At 41.4% G+C, this 20,953-nt stretch overlaps 1 protein-coding gene across 5 annotated transcripts in view; it reads left to right on the forward strand.

Annotated features, from left to right (window-relative positions):
* The window catches only part of CDC20B (cell division cycle 20B), a 56,546-nt gene that overhangs the window by 31,009 nt on the left and 4,584 nt on the right, over positions 1 to 20,953 (forward strand). The window contains exons 6-13 of one of the 5 annotated variants that reach the window (XM_014581759.4): positions 906 to 935; positions 1,470 to 1,589; positions 3,074 to 3,270; positions 3,896 to 3,990; positions 7,144 to 7,372; positions 12,448 to 12,573; positions 13,312 to 13,429; positions 18,012 to 18,541. In XM_014581759.4, the coding sequence (XP_014437245.3) occupies positions 906 to 935; positions 1,470 to 1,589; positions 3,074 to 3,270; positions 3,896 to 3,990; positions 7,144 to 7,372; positions 12,448 to 12,573; positions 13,312 to 13,429; positions 18,012 to 18,064 (968 nt within the window). In that variant the 3' untranslated portion in view covers positions 18,065 to 18,541. Of the gene's footprint in view, positions 1 to 905; positions 936 to 1,469; positions 1,590 to 3,073; positions 3,271 to 3,895; positions 3,991 to 7,143; positions 7,373 to 12,447; positions 12,574 to 13,311; positions 13,430 to 14,314; positions 18,964 to 20,953 lie in introns of those variants that run through there. The other 4 variants (XM_025179676.3, XM_014581758.4, XM_025179675.3 and 1 more) reach the window with 4 other exon arrangements.

Here is a 20,953-nt window from a genome sequence, read left to right on the forward strand (position 1 = left end):
CATAATCACACTTTACTTATATATCTAGATTCTTTCGGAAGAAGCTTTTCCAGAAGAGATCTTCTGAAAAAACTTCTTCTGAAAGAGTGCATCCACACAGCCAAAGCGCATTGAAAAAGCATTCTGCTTTTTCAAAAGATAGCATCCACACTGAATGGATGCTATCTCGCATTTAAACTGTGATTACTATGGGCGGAGTGGCCACCGGGGCACCTCTGCTTTTTCCTCTTTCCTCTTCTTCAGAAAGAACTCTCTCTTCCCCATCCGCATACAACTTTTTCTGAAAGAGCTCTTTCAGAAAAAGGCTTCTTTCTTGTAGAAAGAGGAATACCAATGCCAGAAAAACCCATCTGTTCTTTCGATTTTCTTTTGAAAGAACGCGATTGCAGTGTGGACATAATTTAATTTTTTTCCAGAAAATGGCCATTTTTCCAAAAAGCTCTGTAGTGTAGACATACCTTACAGATTCTAGTGGAAAAGCACATAGCTTATAGCTATGGGATAAAATGCAGAGCCATGTGATAGTACAGATTTGTTCCTGAAAAAGTCAACAATTACTGATTTGAAAGCTGAGCATTAATTATCCTTGAGAATCAGTTTCTATAGAATGCCTGGAACATTCCTTAGTCATTCTTTATTTAAAGGATTTGACAAAAATGCTTTTCAAAGAGGGGGCTTCAAAATGTCTCCAGGAAGGTGCACAGATGTGAATGCTTGTCATGCTGCTACAAGATAATTTCTGAAGTGTAACAAGAAAATAAAATCTTGTTGCTAATTACATAGCTCTTTTCTGCAAGACTGGGGGTCTTTGCATGAGAAAGAACAGTGACCACAAAGCTTGCGTATACTTGCATTTTACAGCTATTTCTTTTCTGTTCTCACTTCTTCCTCATCGTATACCGAAGGAGTGCACAAATACATCAAAGGCAGGCATGGTATGAAAAACTTTTTGTTGTGGTTTTGTTTTGGGCGGGGGGGAAGAGGGCTCTGTTGATGGGAAATTAAAACCAAATAGCAGCATTTATTTAGAGAATGACTTTACTGCTTCCTTTAGGGGTTTTGAGTTGATGAAGCATCTAACAAGCCTTCAAATATTAAAGGTCTTTTAACAGAGAACTAAAGCAGGAGAAAAAGGCAAAGCTAAAATTATTCCACACTTGCCTTTAATATAAATGAAAAGGAATTTAATGGTACTAATGCTTTATTATGGCTCAAATACACCCTATGTGGGGATGAACAGAGTGAAGGCTCGAATTTATTCATATTTGTATCTAATATTTTGGTCCTGCCTGAGTGTGTGCCAATTCCACCACTCAACCAGAGTAAAATAGAGCACCCTTAGGGCTGTGGTAATTTATGCCTGGGTAACCCTCAGCTTTGTAGGAGTCACAAATAAAACAGCTATTGTTTGATGAGAATTGGTGGCATTTTTTATAAACGAATCACATACTTTGAATCTTTACCTGCAGGCTGCCAGAATGGAATACATAATGAATTTACCGCTCACAGAATTTCCACTAATATCAAATCTCTCGTGCCATTGGAGCCAGAGGTTAGGCTTCATATTACCGGCTTACGCAATGATTACTGTAAGTTTTTATTCTCTTTCATTGCTTGGAAGTTTGTATTTCTAACAGAGAGTGGGAACTTTTGTCTTAAGATGGTTAGCTGAATTGTGGTCTTTATACCAAATATGGCCCATGGAGTTCTATGGTGAAGCCTATGGCTAATCTAATTTTTCTTACAGGAAAGCAGCCTGTGAAATTGTAGGTCCTAATGTGAAATTCCAGGCAGTTTGGACAAAAGTGGAGCAGACTGCATACTGGAAATTATAGTCAACATCTGTAGTTGTAGTAATTATAATAATACCTAGTTCTGATATACTGCTTTTCATCTGCAAATCTGAAAGCATTTACAAAGGGGATAAATACCACCATCCTCACTTAATAAAGTCAAGTGTAGAATAGGTTATTCTTGGGCTTATAGCAATTTATCTATAGGGCAGTCCCTTGGACAAAACTTGAAATCTGATTGTATTCTGAGAGGTAGTTTGCTATTCATCTGATATATACATTTTGGGCAAATTTTCTTCCAGGCCTTTAGTTGTTTTTCTGTAGTGCACATGCAAAATTACACGTGTTCACATATGCTTGTACTCTGCAACTACAAATACTTGGACAATCACTTAAAAATGATAACAATCACAAACATGCAAGTGTTAGAACTTGTACTTTCAATACTAACTTATTACTGTAATTTTTTGTGGATAAACATAAACACTTTTTCATATGTACATTAACTAGTTCACTTATATCTGTGAATATGCATAATTTTTGCTGATGCATAAATTGATTTTTGGAATTCTACCCTGGTGATTAAAACCTATTTCACTCAAGCTGCACTCTCTCTGAGGGTGACAGCTTAAGTACAGACCTATTCCTGTAAATGATTCCTTATTACATCAAGTACCAGCAATGCCCTTCTGCCATGTATATTGGCTAAACCAGACAGTCTCCATGACAAAGGATAAATGAACACAAATCAGACATCAGAAATGATAACACACATAAACTTGTAGGGGAACATTTTAACTTGCCTGGTCACTCAATCACAGATTTAAAAATAGCCATTCTTCTATAAAGGAGAGAGTCTGCAGAACAGGAATTCTTCTACAGATTTGATACCCCTTACCCTGGGCTTGAACACAGACATTAACTGGTTGGCTCATTACAAAGCCAATTTCTCCTGCCTTTAACATCTGCATTTCCACATCAAAAGCTATACACGGGAGGGGAGAAGGGGAGGTAGGATCAAACCCACTTAATTAGCCCCATTAACACCAGTCCTAAATTGACAAGTACTTCTTCTGCTGTTTATCTCTATCTCTATTACTGTTTATCTTGGTTTCTGTTCTTTCTACTCCAGTTCACCTGATGAAGCGGGTTTTACCCACAAAAGCTCATGATTCTATATTTTTTGGATAGTCTCCAAGGTGCCACAGGACTACTTGTTTTTAAAGTTACAGATTAACATAGCTGAGATTCTTTAGTAATTTTAAGTAATTTTCTTGTAGATCTAAATTTACTGGACTGGAACCAGGGAAATCTCATTGCCATTGCTCTAGGATCTGCTGCACACATTTGGAATGGGGAATCGCACCAAAGCATTCAAAGAGTTAATTTAAATTCCAGTTCAAAATATATTTCTTCTGTGGCCTGGATAAAAGAGGGAACTTGCCTTGCAGTTGGCACCAGTGACGGAGAAGTGCAAGTACTGGATACTTTACTTTCAGAGCCTTTTTTCCCCCTGTTAGTTAAGACAATTCACACCACATAGATTCTTTTTATTAATAAAAACAGTTATGAATAGTAAATTATATATATAATTCAGAAAATATCTATTGGAGAAAGATATTTGGAGAAACTTTGCGATTAGGATTCAGGGCAAAATTCTCCTGTCATGTCTCCTGAGCAGATCTTGTCCTCAATATTCTGCTGTCCCTATATGTATAGAACTCCTAGTATGGCCCAATTCTCCAGAAATTGTCAAATAAAGAGGATAAGCCAGGGGAGCCAGCCCTACAGGCTTGGAAGTCAGTAATCAAAAGAGTAAGTAAGAAAATATTCCGAGTGTGGATTTCTAGATCTAGACACCTAAATGACTGGCTGTGTTTTCAGAAGTAGTGAGTAGCTGCTGCTCCTACTGACTTTGGGAGTAGTGATTTAGGAATCCAAGTCTGAAACTGTTGTCCACAGAGCCCAAAACTAAAGTCTTTGTGTGACTGGGCTCTTGATTGCCAGTATCATGTAAAATCAAAACTGAATGGTTGAAGTCACATGGCAGTAAAAAAACCCAACAATTTTTACCTGATTTTAGAATTGTTTTGTTTTGTCAGTTATGGGACATTGAAACCAAAAAGAGGTTGAGAAATATGTTTGGTCACCTTTCTGTGGTGGGAGCCATGAGCTGGAATCATTATATACTTAGCAGGTGAGCAATTTAGTATATTCAGAGGATGCTTTGTGTCACAGCTTTTACTCAGGCAAAGCTCCCACTGACATCAGTTGATTTCTTTGGTCCTGATAAAAAATGTATGTTCTATAATGTTCAGTTATCTGCTTATCTGTCATCTCAGATACCATGGTTAAAGGCACTATTATAATACCCAGGATATTGATCTATATATTGTCTCATGAGCTTGTATTCACCCATAGGCAGAATACCTGCACAATGCCTATCCACTACCTAGGGCCCATTTTGAGGCCTCAAGTGAAACATAATTGAATGTTAGGCTTTTTGCTGGCCCTCTGCATAGAGGTAAATTTCACCCCCAAGTGCCTAATACTTTGTATCTAAGCACTATTTCATAACAGTGGTTGAGCTAAGTCAAACTTATTTTTCTCTGCCATTTTGGATTTATGGTCTGCTTCATCTTATGTTCCCAATTCATTTTCTCAAATGGGACTGAGGAGTAACCTGCCCCAAACTGTAATTATATTTAGAGTTCTATTCTATGCTATGTAAAACTTCCATTTCAAAGCCATGTGAAATTCTGATAATTTTGATTAAAAACAGAAATAAAACCTGTGTTTCTTTCATACTTGGTTTAGAACCTTGAATCTTACAGTAACATTCAAAATTAAACTTTTTACTATCTCTGGACAGGAACACATTTTTTGAGAGTTTTGTCGTTTCATTTTCATTACTCAACAAACCTTTGTGACAGTTGATTGTACTATATCTCCTGTGTCATCCCCCCCTTCCCCAGGATAGTCTACTTACACAGTATTTATTAGTTTCAATTTGCCTTTGTACTTTGACTTTGCATATGAGTTCAGAGGAGACAGAAACTTATATGTTACAAATCTGTCTGAACAGAAAATGACAGTAAAATTCAACAATGCCCTCATGAACCAACACTAACAATTTGCTCAATTTTTGTGCAAAATGGAGCACAGAAATTCATCTAGGAGTACGTGGATTATCATTTCTTAGGAAATTCTCCATGATGCTACTGCACATGTGTAAGGAGATCTTTCTGCCTGATGACATATACCCTGCTAACCATCTGATGAGACCTGACATGTGTTACTACTGTTTGCCCTGTTGAGCCAGTATTATTCCATAGAATATTAACAAATTGGGAGTCTTCTAATTCCCCTTAAAGTATCTTGAAACAGGTATCACCTCAAACCCACACTACACAGAAGTCTGCCATTTTCTAATGATATATTTAAGCTAAAGTGGTGGCCTATCTTGTTGGAATTTATTCAGGTATTTGCTGGCTTCATTATTTTCAAGAATTTAGCAGGTCAGTACAACACAGGATAATGAAACCCATTCTCAATCTTACACGAATCCTTTCATTTTGTGCTTATGTTAATAAGAGGCTACAAGTCAAAAGGGTGTGTCTGCACTGCACCATTATTTCGAGATAAGTTGCATTATTTCAGTATAACAATGTGAGAGTCTACACAGCCATTCTGCTATTTCGAAATAATTTTGAAATAACAGACGGCTTATCCTGAAATCTGTTAACCTTATTCTACAAGGAATAGTGCCTATTCTGAAATAACTATTTTGAAATAAGGTGTGTATAGATGCTTCACTGCTGCTATTTCAAAATAGCCCCTCACCAGGGCCATTCTAAATTATTCCTTCCCGGTGCTTCCTGGGGCTCTAAATTGAGATAGCACGCCTTCATTAGGGAAGCCTGCCTCAGACTACTGTGAATTAGTGTATATAACTGGCACACGAGTATAACCCACACTCATGTATAACCCACGGCTTTTCCTGATTGTGTAAAAAAAGACCTAGATAACCTGTGGACGAGTATAACCCATGGGTTCTATATGCTAATTCACAGTGATTGTGTAACCACCACTGGGCGGATCTGAACCTGGGATTTCAGGAGCTGACTATAGGAGCCTCTACCCTCTGAGCTAAAAGCCAACTGCCTCCTAGCCTCTGCTGTAGAGGTCTCTTGGTCTTAACTGTTGCTGTGGTCTAGGTACCACTTGCATTGCTCCGTAACCACATTAGGTGTGTGGGTTACAACTGCACATACCAGCTGCCAGCAGGGGGAACGGAGAGCGTGGGAGGGGAGCCGCACTCGCCCCCAGGCGCTGCGTAGCCTCAACTCACCCTCCTCCGGGTGGGGGAATGGAGAGCACAGTGCAGGTGCACTGGCTGGCCTGCGGGAGGAGAGCTGCACTTGCCCCCAGGCTCTGCTCAGCCGCAGCCAGGCGCAACTCTGTGAGTAAAAATAAACGTGTATACCCCACGGACATGTATACACCGCGGGGGAAAAAGGGGGTTGTAAAAACGTGTATAACCTGCAGGTTATATATGCTAATTTACGGTAATTTTGAGGCTTCCCTGCAGTGTAGACATGCTATTTCTAAATAAACTATTTTGGAACAACTATTCCGAAATAGCTTATTTCAAAAATAAGCGAGCAGTGTAGACGTACCCAAAGTGAAACTTAACTTGGATATGAAAAACCTAAGAATAAAAGCCTGCCTTGAAAGAAAAACTCTGCATGAAGTGGCTATGACAGTATACTTTATGGGAGAGTTCTAGATCAGGATTCTAGATTGAGTGTAGCCTTGAATCTATTCACCAAAATGCCAGTCGGTGCAGCAGAGCCAGCATGGCAGGGAAAGTAAATGGAGCAAGCTTTGGGAAACCAGTGACCTGATGGTGACTCTCTGAGTCAACATTGGGTTCTTGATCTGTTCCTAGAGGTATGCAACTATCTACTGCCCCTTAGCTGGGAGCCATGGCAAAGCCACAATTGACAATACAGAAACAATGGTGGAGTGTTTTTCGTAGAGATAATGGAATTGATTGAATGTAATTGTTTATAGGGGGAAATTGGTAACTACACTAGACTATCTCTTCAGGTAAGTGCAAGAACAATTAATCTTCCTGACCTGGGTTGAGCATACACGTATCCCTGATCCATTGCACTAAACCTGAATATGCTTTTGACCCTGGCTTGTTTTGCCCTTTATCACCTTGTTATTTGGATATACATGATCCCCATTGTTGTGTTTTGTTTTTGAAACCACAGAAGCCTTGTGAATGTGGAAACATATGAACTCTAGCTTGCTAAATGATTATGTCTCTTCCTATCCACAGTGGCTCTAGACTAGGATTAATTCATCATCATGATGTTCGGATTGCTCAGCACCATGTAGGGACTCTTTGTCATAGCAAGCAGAGCATTTGCAGCCTGAAATGGTCCCCAGACAGTAAGCTGCTGGCAAGTGGGTCCAGTGATGGTCTATTGAATATCTGGCCTAACGACCCCGGTTTGACAGTGCATTGCAAGCCACTGAAAGCCATACCCCAAGCTTCAGCAGTAAAGGTATGTAACAGGGCACAATTTACCACTGCAGCACCTCCTGCTGGTCTCTTGGGAATTAGCTCAATTCAGCCCTGGAGCTCCCCTGGCTGGTGTTGTTGTAGTGCCCCCACATTGTGGGGTCCTCCCCCTCAGGGAACATCCAGCCCTCTATACCCACCTTGTCTCAGGGACCCTACTGCTAGTTGTCATCTAGCCCCTGTCTTGGGAGCAAACTGCAGTCTGAAATGCCACTCATCATTGGCAAGAGGTATAGACCTACTGCCTTCTCCTTCCCTGGATGTCTTCCTGCAGCCCTTGTGCCCTCAGGCCTTATCTCAGGCCCTCAGCCTGGGTGCTTGTCTGGTTTGAGCTCCCTAGCTCAACCTGCCTTTCCTCAGCACTACTCTATCTCAGGAAGCCTCTAGCTTCATTGGTAGCCAGGTCCTTCCTGCTTCACAGCTGGAGCAAGAGTGTGTGAGACTGTGCCCCTCCAAGAGCCCTTATTTATACAGCCCAAGCTGGGTCCTAATTGGCTATATTTGCCTCATTAGTGGGCTCCACCATCTCAGCCCTTTCCCAGAGCTGGATTTAACTCTTCTTAGGCCAGTGTGGGGCAGACGCCCCATCACAAGGTACAAAGGGAAAATGCTCTATTATGTAATTTCACATATAACACATTTAACATAGAGAATAGCTACTTTTCTAAATGGATTTACATGCAGTATTGTTGCTGATGCAGTAAAACTATGACCTGAATAAAAGGCCGGCAAGATAAAATAGTGTACCCTTTTATTTTATTTAAAGTGAGTTTTGTAATGTGTTTGGCTTTGGCATGGATTTGGCTCTGGCAGCTACAGTTTCAAGCTTAACTGAGCGAAAGTCACCTCTGCTACTTACTGAAGCATATAGAAATTCTATACAGACCTAGGCACAAGTTACAAATATAGTCATACTCTCATCCTTAACAATAGTGTTATGGGTTTCACGTGTCCTGTCTTGTCTATCTGAATTCTGACTATACCTCCGTAGCGTTTATGCACATCGTGCACTCTATGCTTAGGACATGCATGAGAAAATTGATTACTGGATATTTTGTAAAGAAAAATTACTCTTAGTATTACCCATTGATACATCTTTTCCAATAATCCTAGGGCATCAGGTTATTCTTCAGTCACTTACGTCAAAGCGTGTTAGTCTGAATCCGCATAAACAACTAGAAGTCCTGTGGCACCTTTAGACTAACAGATTTATTGGAGCATAAGATTTTGTGGGCAAAGACCCACTTCATCTGAAAGCTTATGCTCCAATAAATCTGTTAGTCTATAAGATGCCACAGGACTTCTCGTTGTTTACATCAAAGCATTTTTTATCTTTATGGCTGGGCATGGCTAAGCTAAAATCTTACAGACCTCAGTCTGTAGGCCTTGAGTTTCAGCCATAATTACTTAGATACCTAATACATGATTATTCTTTTAACTATAGATCAATTTTATATTTCTATAAGCCTACAGTTTAACTCTACTTAACATACAATTTTTATATATTATATATTAGTTAATCATAACCACAACTGCATTGGAGACAACTTTCTGTTTCAGAAGGTTGAAAAAGCTACCAGAGGAGAAGCTGTTCTGGATTTGATTTTAACAAATAGGGAGGAACTAGTTGAGAACTTGAAAGTGGAAGATAGTATGGGGGACAGTGATCATGAAATAATAGAGTTCATGATCTTAAGGAAAGGTAGAAGGGAGACCAGCACAATTGAGGTAATGGATTTCAGGAAGGCAGATTTTGATAAGCTCAGAGAACTTGTAGGTAAGGTCCCATGGGAAGCAAGACTGAAGGGAAAAACAACTGAGGAGAGTTGGAAGTATTTCAAAGGGACGTTGTTAAGGGCCCAAAAGCAAACAATTCCACTGTGTAGGAAAGATAGAAAATATGGCAAAAGACCAGCTTGGCTTAACAAGGAGATCTTGCATGATCTCAAAATAAAAAAGGAGTCATATAAAAAATGGAAACTAGGACAAATAACAAAGGATGAATATAGGCAAGCAACACGGGAATGCAAGGGCAAGATTAGAAAGGCAAAGGCACAAAATGAGATCAAACTAGCTACAGGCATAAAGGGAAACAAGAAGACCTTTTATAAATACATTAAAAGCAAGAGGAAGACCAAGGACAGGGTAGGCCCACTGCTTAGTGAGGAGGGAGAAGCAGTAACAGGAAACTTGGGAATGGTGGAGATGCTTAATGACTTCTTTGTTTCGGTCTTCACCGAGAAGTCTGGAGGTGTGCCTAACGTAGTGAATACAAGCAGAGAGAGGGTAAGTTTAGAAGATAGGATACACAAAGAACAAGTTAAAAATCACTTAGGAAAGTTAGATGTCAGCAAGTCACCAGGTCCTGATGAAATGCATCCCAGGATACTCAAGGAGCTGATAGAGGAGGTATCTGAGCCTTTAGCTATGATCTTTGAAAAATCATGGCAGACAGGGGAGATTCCAGAAGACTGGAAAAGGGCAAATATTGTGCCCATCTATAAAAAGGGGAATAAGAACAACCCAGGAAACTACAGACCAATCAGTTTAACGTCTGTCCCAGGGAAGATAATGGAGCAGGTAATTAAGGAAATCATATGCAAACACTTGGAAGGTAATAAAGTGATAGGGAATAGCCAGCATGGGTTTGTGAAGAACAAGTCATGCCAAACTAATCTGATAGCTTTCTTTGATAGGATAACGAGCCTTGTGGATAAGGGAGAAGCGGTGGATGTCATATACCTAGACTTTAGTAAGGCATTTGATACAGTCTCGCATGATATTCTTATTGATAAACTAGGCAAATATAACTTAGATAGGGCCACGATAAGGTGGGTGCATAATTGGCTGGATAACCGTAGTCAGAGAGTTGTTGTTAACTAAATCCTGCTGGAAAGGGATAACAAGTGGAGTTCTGCAAGGGTCTGTTTTGGGACCCGTACTGTTCAATATCTTCATCAATGATGTAGATATTGGGATAGAGAGTACGCTTATTAAGTTTGCAGATGATACCAAACTGGGTGGGGTTGCAACTTCTTTGGAGGATAGGGACATAATTCAAAATGACCTTAGCAAGTTAGAGAAATGGTCAGAGGTAAACAGGATGAAGTTTAATAAAGAGAAATGCAAAGTGCTCCACTTAGGAAGGAACAATCAGTTCCATACATACAAGATGGGAAGCGACTGTCTAGGAAGGAGCATGGCGGAAAGGGATCTAGAGGTCATAGTGGACCACAAGTTGAATATGAGTCAACAGTGTGATGCTGTTGCAAAAAAAGCAAATATGATTCTAGGTTGTATCAACAGGTGTGTTGTAAGCAAAACTCGTGAAGTCATTCTGCCGCTCTAGTCTGCACTAGTTAGGCCTCAGCTGGAGTACTGTGTCCAGTTCTGGGCGCCACATTTCAAGAAAGATGTGGAGAAATTGGAAAGGGTACAGAGAAGAGCGACAAGAATGATTAAAGGTTTAGAGAACATGACCTATGAAGCCAGGCTTCATGAACTGGGCTTGTTTAGTTTGGAAAAAAGAAGATTAAGGGGGGACATGATAGAGGTTTTCAAATATCTAAAAGGGTGTCACAAGAAGGAAGGAGAAAATTTGTTCTTCTTGGTTACTGAGGACAGGACAAGGAGTAATGGGCTTAAAGTGCAGCAAGGGAGGTTTAGATTGGACATTAGGAAAAAATTCCTAACTGTCAGGGTGGTCAAATATTGGAATAAATTGCCAAGGGAGGTGGTGGAATCTCCCTCTCTGGAGATATTTAAGAACAGGTTAGATAGACATCTGTCAGGGATGATGTAGACGGAGCTTGGTCCTACTTTGAGGGCGGGGGGCTGGACTCGATGACCTCTCGAGGTCCCTTCCAGTTCTATAATTCTATGATTCTATGATTCTATGAAATGAACAATAAACTAAAATAATTGGCTACAACAGTATTTCTTCCATTGTTGGACATGGTCTTTTAAACTTTTAGGGTTGTCCCAATGGTCCTTCTTAATTTCTGCTACCCAAAATGCACTAAAAGTTAATGTTGAACACCAGTTCCCCTAACGAGAATCATTTTAGACCACAAGTAAGTTGTTGCTGGTGCTTTGGTTTCTTGGATACTTTTTCTCCATTTTAACTATGATACCAAATAAAAATAAAATGTACAGTAACAAAATAAATAGTTCAGCATCAAAGAATTAATACAAAACCTGACACTTCTAGAAGAGAAGTATTAGAATCAAATTGTAACTCTCAGTCCTGGAAATTAAAAAACAAACAAACAATGTGTTTTCTTCCCCCTCGTAACCTTGATTTCCTTCCTGGGTGTGACATCTGGTAACAATGGTTGCAATGGGACAAGTAATAAGATCAAGGACCTGATGGCTGAAAGTGGGGGACTTAGATTTTATGGTCTGTTTCCTGAAAAATACCTAAATCTGTGGAAGAGGAGAGGTAGCAGAAAGCAGCAACAGGAGTTGGGAGACCCGGGTTTTATGGGATGTATATCCTTGAAAATAGTCTGAAATTGCAATGAAAAGCAGTAGCAAAAGGTCATGGCAAGCATCTGAAATGGGTGAAAACTGGGTTTTATTGGCACGCCACCAGGTATAGTCTGCAACTCTGGAGTAGACCAGAAGCAGACTGAAGAAGTCCTAGAAGCCTGGAAGCATATAGGTCATATAGAGTGAAGTGCTATAAACCTGTTTGGCCATAAATATATGAATTTATGAAACATGAAGTAGAAGCAACAGCTGGAGCCAAGGGAACCTGAATTTTATGGGCTTACATGGAAGTAGTGAAGCCACAGGGAAGCATTGGCAAAAGGGGCCTGTTGCATGGCTGGAGCGGAAGGAGTCTATGTTTGTTATTTCCCTGGAAGCAGTGTGGGCTGAGTGAGCTCTGTGCACATAGGGGTAGGGAACAGAAGCGCCTTGAGTTCTGACCCATAGGTGTCATGGGTGACTGTGCTTCATTTCTCCAATCCATTTTACAAGTAAAATCTATTATATTCCCCACTTGCAATTAATCACCTTCTAATACAGCATCTTTATCTATTTCCTTTCCTTTAGGCTATGGACTGGTGTCCATGGCAGTCAGAAATCCTTGCCACAGGAGGTGGAATGAAGGATGGATTTTTACGTGTCTGGGACATAAGCAAAGGGAAGATCATCAGAACCACAGACACAAAATCTCAGGTGAACATGTAAAATATCTTTACACTTAAGCTCTATGAGCTGCATTCACCTTGTACAGCTCCTGGCAAAATACTATGTACAGAGTAGCTGCAGGATTCTGCGTACCTATATGTTCATTTAAACTACACTCTCAGCTGTGTTATATCATTGGACTCAGAATTAGCTAATTCATGTCCCAGTCATCACTTCTGTTTCCTCACAACTTTTAATTTGGTCAGAGAGGAGGTAACAGTGAAGTAGTCTCATACCAAAGCCATGTGCTATCGATCAACTTTGGTATTGACAAAATGCCTAACGAGGAGAGGAAGATGTGAGAGAAGCCGGTTTCCCAGGAAGCATAAGAGAACTACTAGAGTGGGCATGAGTAGTCAGAGAATAACAATCAGTCTCTGTGGGTTGAATATTCAGATTCTCAGCTGGCATAAACTGCCATGGCCCCATTGATTTCCCTGGAACTATTTCAGTTTCCATGAGCTGAGGCTTTGGCTGAGGATGCTGTTTTTAAATCTGGCAGGATGCCATCCTTTTAAGAAAGGATGATAATGCAGCTGCACTTGGCAACAGTCAATATTGAGGGAAATCAAATAGTCCTCTCATGACTATGTAACTATTTTTCCAATGTTGCTCAAAAACTTGTACATTTTGAGAATTTGCTAAGAACATTGTCAGTCTAAAAACCGTTGACTAGCTCATGTAGATCCTTTTAAAAATTAAAATGATTTTTTTAAACTACAATAGATTTGCTCCCTGTTGTGGTTACCCAAAACCAATGAATTGATGACTGGACAGGGTATCCCTAAAAATCAGATGAAAATATGGAAATATCCCACACTTACCAATTCAACTGAGCTTCATGGTAAGTATTTCAGTTTTTTTCTTCTTAGTTGAACTTTCTCTTTTTATATATATAATCTATGTATTTACACATACAGACACACTTAAATAAAACAAGCTCATTCCTACTTACATGCACTCAGCATAGGACTACCCATGTTGCACTCTTGCTTAATAATCCAGTAAGGAAGTAAAGCCTGAAAACTAATCAATAGTAGAAATATATTAGTAACAGGGCCACTTTAATATTAAACTTTGGGGAAATATTCAGCTTAAAAATATGTCAACACTGCAGTTACATGCTTTTGGCTGTCCTGTGTCTGCTGACTTGGTCTCACGTGTTCCAGCTTAGGAGTTGTGTAGTGGTGTGTAGGTTGGGGCTTTGATTGTGGTGTGTAGGTTGGGGCTTGTGCTGTAGAACTGAGCGCTGGAATCCTTTCTCTTGAGGGGTCCCAGAACCTAAGTAATTAAATAATCCCTTAGTTTCAGCCTCGTGAGCCTGAGTTAGCTGACATAGGCCAGCCATGGGTTTTTCAATAGTGAGATATATTACTACTCATCAAGACACTCATTTTGACTACAGTGGTGAATCAAGAGTTCAGGTTTAGGACAAAGTGGCAAAATATTATTTTTTGAGAGGGAAGTCTTGCAGAACTTTATAAAATCCTGATGGTTCAAACGTAGTCCCTAATAAGAGAAAAAAATTGCTTTCATCTTTTTCTTAATCTGTAAAACTGCTGTAAATCTTAGGCTTGCCCAAAACAGATAGCCCATGCTCTGCAGCTTGTTGTGCAGTGATAGTACACCAGACCTTATTATGAGTGGGCAATTTTTAAAATGACAAAGAGTTCTCATTTTAAAATCATAACATCTCTCTGACCTTTGTTATTGTGGTTTGGTTTTGTAGGACATAAAGGACGAGTCTTACACATAGCACTGAGCCCGGATCATTGCAGGATCTTTTCTCTTGCAGCTGATGGACTGGCTTGTGTGTGGAAATATGGCTAGTCAGGTGAAAGAAAACAGAGAAGCAAGCACAGAAGCAAAAATAATTTAGGAGAATTATTCTAGTTAGATGTGGCAACTTTTTTGGCATTGATTTTTTCAAAGCGAGTAATTAAAGGTTGTTGGCTATGACAATCATACAACAAATCTTAATTCTTTCCAAATGGAACATGGAAAAGAGATAACATCTTTAGTTAATGAGAAAGCAATATTCCAGTTACTTCATTATCACAGGGAATGCGCTTAAGCGCATGCCGCCCATGCTATAGATGAAAAACATTCTAACTCTGATTAATCCCAGTCTCTTGAAGGCTCAGATCAAGTGTAGTGTCTATCAACTTTGTTTTCATTAAGCCAGTAATCATGTGTACCATTCACACATGCACAGAGAGCCAGCATGAGGACTATGTACCAAATTAAGTCTCACTTAATGCTTGTTTTGAGACATAGGCCTAGGAAAACATTCTACATTGGCTAATTCTCAGGAGTATGTGGTACCTTAGAGTATGTCTACACAGCCCATATAGGCAAGCCTCCAAACCAGGGGTGGCCAACCTGTTCCAGATGAAGAGCGGCAATAGCAGTGAAGACAGTGTGAAGAGTTGGGGAAAAGTTGTTGAGAAAAAAAAAAAAACCCACCACGCTGCGGGAAAATAAATGCTGGTACACTGTCCCACAGCTGCTTTTTGTTTTTTCCTTTTTGTTAACAACATTTCCCCCAGTCTTCGTGGCCCTGCTTTTTTTTTTTTTTTTTTTTTGGCTCAACAACTTTGCCCTGGCTCTTTATGCTGTCTCCACTGCTATTGTGGCTCACAAAAAAAGCACTGGGAAGGAGTGAGAGGTGCAAGCTCCGGGAGGGAATTTGGGTGCAGGAGGAAGTAGAGCAGGGGATGCTGGCTCAGGGAGGGGACACCAGGCTGGAGAGTGTTGGGGTCAGGTGGAGGGTTGGGGTGCTGAGCAAGCCGCAGGCTTGTGGCTGTGAAGGTGCAGGAGTTTGGGCTGTGGTGTATGAGGGGCTCAGGGCAGGGAGGCTGGGAGTATGATGGGCTCAGGACAGATTTGCAGTGTGTGGATGATGTAGGAGTGTTGTGGCAGAAGACTCAGGATGTGGGGGTGCAGGAGTTTGGGGATGTGAGAGGCTCAGGACAGGGGGTTCCAGTGTATGATAGGCTCAGGTTTGGGACCGGGGGGTGAGGCTGCAGGAGTGTTATGATGCTGCGGCCAGATGGGGGCTTGGCCCCAGTTGGGGGTTTGTTGGCCAGGCTTCATTTTTAAATAAAATACTATGTCGAACACAGAATATTTCAGCTTTGTCTTTATCTATGAGAGGGGTGAGGAACCTGTTGAGTCAAGGGTCACTGATCCACAGAAAAGTCACACCCCCCTCCCAACCCAACCCCCTCCCCCAGCTCTAACCTAATTCTTGGGTCCTGGAGCCACCACCACTGCTACAGCCGCGCATCATCCTCCAGGCGCTGGGGCACGTGCACTGAGCGGCTGGTTTTGAGCATGAGCAGGCTGGGACGCCGTGTGCAACCCAATCCCCTTTCCCTTCCCTTCCCTTCCCTTCCCTTCCCTTCCCTTCCCCCAAGTCAGACACCTTCCCTCCCTGCTGTAACCCAATCCCCCTCCCTCACTAACCTTATGCTCGGGTCTCGGAGTCAGAGCCACTGTGCCGCATCTGGGACGCCATGCGCACCACGGCCCCCCCACCTGATCCGATTCCCCTTCTCCAGAGCCAGGCAGCTCTCCCCGCCTACCTTATGCCCGAGTCCCGAAGCCACTGCCTGTGCTCAGCGGCTGGCTGCTAGCACGTGCAGGCTGTGACGCTGTGTGTGACCCAGCCTGCATGTGCAGGATATGATGCAGTGCACTGGGGGCCATGAGAAGAACGGCGTGGCCATGAGCGCGCATGTGGCTCACAGCAGCCTGGTAGTGAGAGTAGCTAACCTGAGCAGATCCAGATTCCGTCCTGGTTCTGTCAGGAGCTGCAATTTTTTTCTTTGTGAGCCGCATGCGGCTCGCAAGCCTTGGGTTGGCCATTCCTGCTCCAAACTTTGGTTGGCAGACTTGGGTTAGTAGGATTTGTACTAGCACAATAAAAATAGCTGTGCAAACAGTACTTTAAAATAGGAACTCAGATTTTGAAAACTTCGGGGGTCTTTTATTGAACCCCACTGCACTGTATTTTGAAAAAGTTTTTGACATATCTAAATAATTAATCAATTATGCACTTTTTAAAAATCTCTCTCTCCATTTAAATAATTTTTCCTGTGGGACAACAGAGTGATGTCATCATCTCACTCTTCATCCTGCCTGTCTTCCTTTCCCCCTCATCTCTCTCCAGTGCTCGGGGGGAGAGAGCCGCGGCTGAATAAGGACTGAATATTAACATAAACTAAATAAAGACTGCAGGATTTTGCCCAGTGATTAACAAGCTCTCATTCTAAGCATTTTAAAGTCTTACAACTCCATAAATGTTTTTGATCTTCTTCTTCCTTCATTTGAAAGCAGGAGAAGCAATGGACTCAGAATGGGCTGAAGAGAGAAAAGAATGAAAGAAAGGCCTACTTCTATTCCCCAAAAAAGTCTTGAAACATTTTTTGTGTTAGAGAGCTCTGTGGGTGTAGAAACTCATGACCCCTTTCTGTCTGAAAAATATTAGAATGATTCCCGTAATTCAGCTGGGGAGATGGGAGATGAGATGAGTAATATAAAGCCAGCCCACAGTTTTCAGAAAGGAAAATTCAGCTGTGGCCAAATGGGTGACACGGGACAGACAACGTTAAGGGGGCTGCAAAGGCATCTGGAAATGAATCACGCAAGAACTGACTTTAGGGCTGGAGAGCAGACACCACTTGTATTTTCTCAGATGTCGCAAGTACATCAAAAGTTGCTCATTTGCAATAAGTGTGATATACCCCAAAGCCTCTGGTTTTAGTGGCCACCCATTGTGGTCTTACTTCAAAGCAAGTTGGAAAATAAGAACACTTTGGTGGTGCATTTAGAAATAACTACAAAAAAGCTGATGTCTAAGAACAGGAAATTATTACTTCAGAGTTTGTTGAAGTATGAACATGGCTGTTGCAGCTGAATTTATCAATCATTTAAAATTTATGCCCACAACAGTGATTTTTCCTCACTCTCATTTGCAGCAGGGAGCTGAAGGAACAGTAAATTGTGAATTTGCTTGTTTTCTCTTAATTATTTTTGGCATTTTCCCCTTGTTCTTTTTTTGTTGGGAAGTGTTAACATTATAATCTCACCAACTGGATGTGGAGAGCAATTTGTTTTTAATCTGATCATACTTGGCTTGATAAATGGGAAGAGGATTCTCAGAAAATACAGTGCTGTGGGGCTGATCCTTTCTCCTTCGTACAGTGTAGAGATCATTCTAATTTCTTCATTGGTGTTACATTTTGGGAACTTGTTCCTTTCCTTGGGCTATCAGATGTAGTATTTGTTAAGCTTCTGAGCACACAGCAAAGCCCATCTATTTTCCCACTTTGCTAATACTATTGAGACGTGGAAATAGACTGAAATGAATATATTGATGGGCAATCCTTTTTCTATATGTATGTTGTATTTTTCATTTCTAGAATTGGTTCCAGGATCACTGCATGGGCACCAAGAGAGATATTTAAATAAATAATTAGATTACATTAAATTAATGCACTAATAAATGCATCTGCCTTAAGTGTTCATATATTAAAACACATTAATAAAGGCAGTGTAAGGTTTTTTTTACTGCCTTTTGTGACATAGATGTGGTGTGATTTAGTGCTTCTGCCATAAATGGAACACTGTAGAACAAGGATCAAAATAAAGAACTTCTGTGCAAAAAATGTCTATGAATTTCAATCTCTTGAACTTTTGAATAATCTGCTCAAGGAATGCATTCTCCTGGTCTCTCTCAAATATAAAAAGGTTATGCTCAGATTGCTCCTTGACTGAAGAGTTTAGAAAAATTAAACCCATGGAGTAATTCAGTTAGTTTATAGTATGATCTACTGAAATGCCTACTAAAGAACAGGCCAGGGACTTGCTTGCTTGACTTCATCACCTTATTTTATGGGCATTAGGCCTTCACTGCTACAAGATGGTTTTCTTTGATGTTTAAATGATTATATCATTATGTGATTATGCCGGTTCATTTCCTACTGGCTACCTCATCAGCCTGTAGGAAGTGGAAATCTATGCATTGTTAGATGGGAACATATCATTAGCTTCTTATGGTCACTCTTCCCTATCTATCCAATAAACTTTCATGGTCCATTCCCTAGAGGGAGAAATCTGATGGGAATGGGTGCTAGTTACCAGTAAAATGAGAGGGCATTTTAGTATTCGGGCACACTAATGTTTTTGCTGTAAACCCCAACACTTTTAGACAGTGACAGAGATATTACGTTTTTTTTATTACCTGAGTCCTGAGCCACTAGGAATGATGCTGAGTCTAACCTTACAGAAGCTTCAGAGGGGTAGCCAAGTTAGACTGTAACTGGAAAAACTTAAAAAACAACAAACCTCAAAAAAAAAAAAAAACCCCAATAACCTTACAGAAGCCTTCAAATAACATTCAGCTAAAATAAGTGTTATCCACTAGAATCAAACTGGGTTAGATTCAAAACACTGACCTAGAGAAAAAAGGCTTCATATTATGTGCATGCTTATCATGTCTCTTCTAGCCCAGCATATCTCTTCAACCTTTACTTTGCCAGATGACCCACCTAACCAAGAGAGGAAAGAGCATCTTTGCAGGCAAGCTTGCAAATCTAGTGAGGTCTTTAAACTAGGTTTGTTGGGGGATGGTGATCAAATCCCTGAAGTAAGTGAGGAAGTTGGATACCAGGAAGAAACACAAGGAGGAACGAGCAAGAAAGGAGGACTCCTGATTCGAATGGAGAGAGTAAGGTGATCAACTGGTTATCTAAGATGTTTGTACACAAATACAAGAAGCCTGGGGAACAAACAGGAAGAATTAGAAGCCCTGACCCAGTCAAAGAATTATGATTTGATTGGAATAATGGAGACTTGGTGGGATGACTTGCATGACTGGAGCACTGTCATGGAAGGGTATAAACTGTTCAGGGAGAACAGGCAGGGGAGAAAAGGAGGAGTTGCATTCTATGTAAGAGTGCAGTATGATTGCTCAGACTCCAGTATATAGAGGGAGAAAAGCCTTTTGAGAGTCTATGAGTTAAGTTTAGAGCAGTGGTCTCCAATCTTTTTACACCCAAGATCACTTATTAAATGACAGAACAAGCCAAGATCTACGGCCCCGCCCCTTCCTTGAAGCCCCACCTTCTCTATTCTCCTCTTCTCCATCACTTGCTATCCCCAACCCTTATACTGCTGCTTTTTTCCCAATTCTTCTGTAGGAAGAAGTTTTTCCAACATTTGGCCTGTCTAGACTGGACCAAATGTCAGAATAAACCTTTCTTTTGGAAACCCCCTTATTCCTTGTGGAAAGAGAACTATAGGGGTGACCGAAAGATCATGTTTGCTCTTCCACTAAAAGAAGTGGAAGAACAAATGCATCCCTAGATACAGAAGAGTTTTTCTGGGATATCTCTGGAATCCCAAAAAACTCCTGCAGTCTAGCTGTACCCTTGCTGGGTTGAGACAGGATGTGTAGGCTCCGGGGTGGGAATGAGGGATTTGAGTGTGAGAAAGGGTGAGAGGTGCAAGCTCTGGGAGGAAATCTGGATGCAGGAGGAGGTGGATAAGGGAACGCTGGCTCGGGGAGGCAGCTCCAGGCCAGGCAGTATTGGAGTCAGATGTAGGGTTAGGGTACTAAGCAAGCCACAGACTTCTGGATGAGAAGGTTCAGGAATTTGGGTTGGGGTATGTGAGCGGCTCAGGGCAGGGAGTTCCAGTGTATGATAGGCTCAGATGTAGGGTCTAGGGGAAAAGGGAGTGCAGGAGTGTTATGATGCTGTGGCCAGATGGGGGCTTGGCCCCAACTTGGGGTTTGTTGGCCAGGCTTCATTTTCAAATAAAATACTATGTCGAACACAAAAAGTTTCTGCATTGCCTTTATTTCTGAGAAGAGCAGGGAACTTGTTTTGAGTCAGGGGTCACTGACCCACAGAAAAGTCAGCTGGGGGGCCACAAAAGTGAGATGCAAAAAAAACCCTCCTCCAACCCCGCCACCCCAAGCTTCACTAATGTGGCCCCAACTGTGTTGGTGGGAGCAGGGGACATAGTACTGGGGAAGAGTGCTAGTGGGTGCTGGGGTAGGAGACAGGGTGCCAGTGGGGACAGGTTTCTGAGGCTGGGGAGTGGGGAGACGGGGCTGGAGAGTGGGGAGAGGGAATAGGGTGCCGGGAGGGCAGGGGACAGGGTGCCAGCGGGGACAGGTTTCTGAGGGTGGGGAGAGGGTAGGCAACCAGATTGTCTTACCAGGGAAATCCTTGGTGAGCTTAAACACAAAAAGGAAGCGTACAAGAAGTGGAAACTTAAACAGATGACTAGGGAGGAGTATAAGTATATTGCTCGAGAATGCAGGGGAGTTATCAGGAAGGTGAAAGCGTAATTGGAA

This window comes from Pelodiscus sinensis, chromosome 6 (assembly GCF_052426305.1).
Source record: "Pelodiscus sinensis isolate ZL-2025 chromosome 6, ASM5242630v1, whole genome shotgun sequence".
In the NCBI taxonomy this organism is placed as follows: Eukaryota; Metazoa; Chordata; order Testudines; family Trionychidae; genus Pelodiscus; species Pelodiscus sinensis.